General features: G+C 32.6%; 1 protein-coding gene across 1 annotated transcript; it reads right to left on the bottom strand.

Moving 5' to 3' along the window:
- Positions 1-4,326: 4,326 nt before the first annotated feature.
- Positions 4,327-5,427, bottom strand: LOC139853433 (protein ALP1-like). The gene has a single exon (XM_071842827.1). The coding sequence runs from the start codon at positions 5,425-5,427 to the stop codon at positions 4,327-4,329; it is 1,101 nt and encodes a 366-aa protein (XP_071698928.1).
- Positions 5,428-5,961: the final 534 nt, after the last annotated feature.

Here is a 5,961-nt window from a genome sequence, read left to right as displayed (position 1 = left end):
TACAAAAAATATATATATATGTATATATTAATTGATATATTTCATATATAGCTTAGTTACTATCTTATTAGTAATAAAATTAGAGTGATATGTGATTTTAATGTTCTCGTAATGTATTTTTGTATAAACATAATTATTTGTAAGAATACTAATAATAATAATAATAATAATAATAATAATAATAATAATAATAATAATAATAATAATAATAATAATAATAATAATAATAATAATAATAATGAAAACTACCTTTAAAGCTTTCCTAAAAATAAAATACCTCAAACAGGGCTCGAACCCGCAACCTCTCGCTCACCCGCTTAACACCCTAACCATCACTCCAACTGCTGTCTTTCTGTTATAACCCCCAACGTAAATCAATATAACCCGTTTCTTGGTCCAACAATTAAAAGAGTAACGGCCCAATTAGAAAACGTAACTGGATCTCGGCCCATCAAAATATTTGGGTCACGGCCCAACAGAATTAGCAAGTTCTCTATCCATTTAAAACAAAGTTTAATAACCCGTTTGTTTTGTGGAATTCGGCCCACCACAGAAAAAGCATAAGGTAACCAGGTTATCTCTTCACCCCACATCATTCTTTCCATAATTTAAATTGAACAAGATCATTGCTGTGGTGGGGTTCGGATCAAAAGAATCAGAAAGGAAGAAAAAGACATGGAGTAATACCAATTCAACTATCCCCATTTATCCCATGATCTTATTATTGCTTTTATCATTACTTACGTATTATTAGCAACCCACGGTCCCCATATATCATCATCATAATCTCATATCATCGCCTTGCTTGTTCACAGGAGGGAATATCGGATGAGAAAAAAAAAATATCTTGAAGAACTTCAATTTCAACGTGGTCCAAATGATGAAAAACAATTGACCCCATAATAATTATTGAAGAAATACTTTGTCAAAAAGTGTGACCCAACATGTGTGTATCTAACGACCCAAATAAGAACGCATGGCTTAATCAAATAAATAAAAGGTTGCTCGATATATATTAAGTATCCAAGGTGCCGTCCCTACTACTTGTCTCCTTTTCTCTTTTTTTTTCCTTTTTCTTTTTGAAATCGACAGCAATTTTAGTTGTAACAATAGTGTTTTGTAGTGGTTAATTAAGTTTAAAGGTGCTGATGATTCCATCATACGTCCTTATCCGATTATTAAAAAAAAAATGGACGTCCCTTTAAACTTTTGGTGCTCGTTTGATTGTTAGATGGGGTACACCTTGTGGAAATTTGTTGGCCAATAACGAAAACTACTCCACTTAGTCGGCCATAAAAGGGGAATAGAGAAAGAAAAAAAATATAGAAACGGGATAGCATGCCTTTATATACAACCTCAACCTTATTTATATTAGAAGTGGGGTTTCGATGATGGTCTCTTGGTCGGCCAGAAAAGAAAAAGGTTTCGCAAGTGGCAGCTCAATATGCGGATTATTTAATTCAATGATTTCAAGCATAGCAACAATGGCGTGGGGTTGTGAAATAAAAAGAAGCGTAGAACAAAAGTTGCAGCAAAAGAGAAAAATATATACATAAAGGGAAGGTGGTTTGCGAAGGTGGGTTCAACAGAAAAACGAAAACAGAAACCTTTGTAGCAGCGGTTTTAGTTCCTATTAGTTCATGGTGTGTGTTGGTGATTTGGTGTCATTGGAAATCGATGCAGTTAACAGCAGTTTTGCCACCATGGTTGTGATGATCGAGAAGAAAAAAAAATTAGTAGCGGTGATGGTTGATCGAATAGAGATGGTGATTGCTGATGGTGATTGAGGGTGGCGGGTCGTGGTTTTGTTTAACCGAAGGTGATAAGGGTTTTCATGGTGGTTGATTCAAATGGGTCTGTGGTTGTAATGTGTTCTTGATGATAGTGTCCGGAAATAAGAGTAATTTCCATGTTGTTCGAGATAGACCAAGAGTAACAGAGATGACGTTTTCAGTTTCCTAAACTTCTGTTTTTAATTCTTATGATAACCAAATACAATCAGTATATAACAAAAATAAGGATGTTAATTTCAACAATTGGAGCAGTAGTGTAGTTGTTGGTTTGTTAGTTTAATTGATACTATCAAATAAATTAATTCAGAAGACAAGTAAGAAAGTTCCAATCGACAGTAACATATTTTTTTTGTAACCAGGACTTATTGGGCTTAATCGTACTAGATTTGCTGTTAGGAAACACTTTACAGCATAGTTTGATAATGATATAAAACAGAATACGTAATCTTATTTGTATACATGTATTTATTTGTATTTACATATTTATATTTATATATATATACTTGTATTTGTATATATATATATATATATATATATATATATATATATATATATATATATATATATATATATATATATGTATTTAATTGTAACCTGTATATATTACCATTTATATATCTGTATTTATATCCATAATTATTTATCTCTTATTGTTATTTAATTATATTCATATATTATAATTAATCTTATTAAAAATGTAAATATAATAATAATACACTTTAATGTTATAGATAATAGTAATACAATTAATATTATTACTAATTACTAATGATAATGATAACAGTTACTATAAAATGTATATTAATAACAATAATAGTGATTATAATAATACCAATATTATTGATATTACCCATAATATTAATAATTATAATACTATATTAATTTATGTATATCGAATTTGTATATATAAGTTTTATAGTCAAATAACACTAGTCTTGATATTAACATTGGAAGTAATAACAATATTATTATAACAACTATGTTTTTAACTTGAAATCATATTTAATATATCAGTATCTTAATTTATCAATTATATTATAATTTATATATAATTGAATATTTCTACACTCTATATATGTATTACAATATACATATCATAATATTTATACGTATAATTCATATAGGTTCATTTTGAATTACAACTTAACTATCTTGTAATTTATCTTACATTTTTAATTCAAATATATATATATATATATATATATATATATATATATATATATATATATATATATATATATATATATATATATTTAATTACATATTTACTTATAGACAACTTGTTCGTGAATCGGCAGGCATGGTCAAAGGGTAATTGATTATCTAGGTATAGTTCCAAAATTTTTAAGATTCAATATTACAAACTTTGCTTATCGTGACGAGATCACATGAAGATTAAGTTTAAATTTGGTCGGAAATTTCCGGGTCGTCACAGATAACGTCTTGATCCCGTCCTCTATTCGGTATCTGTTCTGGACGATTCTCCATATCTTCGGTAATGAACTCTTCCTCCCAATCACTTAACGCAAATCCTTGATCTTCCAAAATCATATTATGTAATATGATACAACAGTCCATAACTCTCCGCATACGAAAACGCCTTTTAAATTTATATGGCGAAAACACGGGTGTGTCACTAAAATAATCCTTCCATAAGTTTTCTCCGGCTTCTTCACGATTTCTTGGAATATAAATTCGTGATCTTGGAACACGCTCGGATTCGACTTCGTCATCATCATCTTCTAAATGTTGAATTAGTGCAATAATACGCTCGTCTTCCGAATCGGAATCGTAACTAAGTAAATACGATGCCATGAAAGAAAAATAATTGATAGTTATGAAAGAAAATTGTATGATATAATTGATAGTAATGAGAGAAAAATAAAGGAAAATGGTGTGTTAAAAGTGTAGAATGTATGAGTTTATATAGATAAAAATATATAGAATTTAAAAAAAATCAAAAAAACACAAAAATAGCCGTTTGCCAACGGCTTTATTTTTCAGCCAATCCCCATCTGACACGTATCCCTGACGCTTCCTCTCTCTTCCGTGAAAAACTTGACTAAGACCATATATAACCCTGCCTGTGACGTCACAGGCAGATTGTCCACTTTTTGGCCAAAAAGTGCAATCTGCCTCTGACGTGGCAGTGTCACTCTCTGACACAAAAATAACCCTGACGCCCCTCCAGTGTCAAACAGGTCCCACCAATTTTATTTTTTCTTTTTCTTTTTTATTTTATTATATATTATATTACATATAATTAAAAAACATATAAAAATTAACCATTAAATAAAATTTAACCATTACATAAAATTTAACCATTACATAAAATTTAACCATTCATGGTGCGGAATGCGGATGGAAGGTTCCAAATATGCTCAACTAGATCATCGGTTAGTTGGTCGTGCACCGTCCTATCTCTTATTTCTCGGATGATAACGTCTTGATCCCGTCCTCTATTCGGTATCCGTTCCGGACGATTCTCCATATCTTCGGTAATGAACTCTTCTTCCCAATCACTTAACGCAAATCATTGATCCTCCAAAATCATATTATGTAATATGATACAACAGTCCATAACTCTCCGCATCTTGTTTACCGACATAGTGCGTGCTGCTAACCTTAAAATATGAAATCGACCTTGAAGAACCCCAAATGCCCTCTCTACATCCTTTCGGGCACTAGCTTGAAACCTAGTAAACTTAATCCTTGGATCATCTGTCGGACACGCAAAACCTTTGACTAGAGTAGCCCAGTCAGGATATATACCGTCAGCTAAGTAATAGCCTTTTGTGTACTGATTACCGTTTACCTCAAATGGTGCTAGTGGAGATGTTCCCTTTTTAAGTTTATCAAAAACATAGGATTGATTCAAAACATTTATATCATTGTTGGAACCCGCCATTCCAAAAAATGCATGCCAAATCCACAAGTCATACGAAGCAACTGCTTCAAGCATAATGGTAGGTTTCTTGTGATCACCCCTAGTGTATTGTCCCTTCAAAGCAACGGGACAATTCTTCCACTCCCAATGCATACAATCAATACTCCCGAACATACCCTTAAAACCATGTTTCTCTTCATGTTTACTATATAAACGTTGAACATCGTATGCATTGGGAGATCTCATGTAACGTTCTTTGTATAATGTAATAATACATTTACAAAAGTTATCTAAACAAAGTATTGAGGTTTGCTCACTCATTTTTAAATATTCATCAAACATATCGGCGGCAGTTCCATACGCCAATTGGCGTAGAGCCGAAGTCATTTTTTGCAATATTGTAAAAGTCGGCTGACCGATAGCATCAAAACGTTCCCTAAAAAATCTAAAATGCTCGGGAGTATCATGAGAATCAAAATTAGAAATACCTTGCGATATTCGGAGAAATAGTTCAATCCGCATATGAAAATGCCTTTTAAATTTATATGGCGGAAACACGGGTGTGTCACTAAAATAATCCTTCCATAAATTTTCTCCGGCTTCTTCACGATTTCTTGGAATATAAATTCGTGATCTTGGAACACGGTCGGATTCGACTTCGTCATCATCATCTTCTAAATGTTGAATTAGTGCAATAATACGCTCGTCTTCCGAATCGAAATCGTAACTAAGTAAATACGATGCCATGAAAGAAAAATAATTGATAGTTATGAGAGAAAATTGTATGATTTATTTAATAAAATGAAAGAAAAATAAAGTGAAATGGTGTGATAAAAGTGTAGAATGTATGGGTTTATATAAATAAAAATATATAGAATTAAAAAAAATAAAAAATAAAAAATTGCCGTTAGCCAACGGCTTTAATTTTCAGCCAATCAGAAGCCGCCACGTGTACTGACGCTGCCTCACCCATCCGTGAAAAAGTTGACTGACGCCCCTCAAGCGTCAGCGGTAACGCCCCACTAGGGGCGTCAGGGGGTGTCTCCCATTGCCAGCGGGTCTGACGGGACCCCTCTGACGCCGCGTTAAAATTGGTCTAACGCACCGTACGCGTCACCGGTAACGCCCCACTAGGGGCGTCAGGGGGCGTCACCCAATGCCAGCAGGTCTGACAGGACCCCTCTGACGCCGCGTTAAATTGGTCTTATATAAAATAAAAAACAACTTAATGACTATAAATGAAAAATCTTAAAAATCTTAGTCATTAAATAAAATTAATTT

Source organism: Rutidosis leptorrhynchoides, chromosome 6, assembly GCF_046630445.1.
Source record: "Rutidosis leptorrhynchoides isolate AG116_Rl617_1_P2 chromosome 6, CSIRO_AGI_Rlap_v1, whole genome shotgun sequence".
In the NCBI taxonomy this organism is placed as follows: domain Eukaryota; kingdom Viridiplantae; phylum Streptophyta; class Magnoliopsida; order Asterales; family Asteraceae; genus Rutidosis; species Rutidosis leptorrhynchoides.
This window is presented reverse-complemented; position numbering and strand designations above follow the sequence as displayed.

Excerpts from the sequence above, each read along its gene's own strand:
- LOC139853433 (XM_071842827.1), bottom strand. The coding sequence starts at position 5,427 with ATGGCATCGTATTTACTTAGTTACGATTTCGATTCGGAAGACGAGCGT.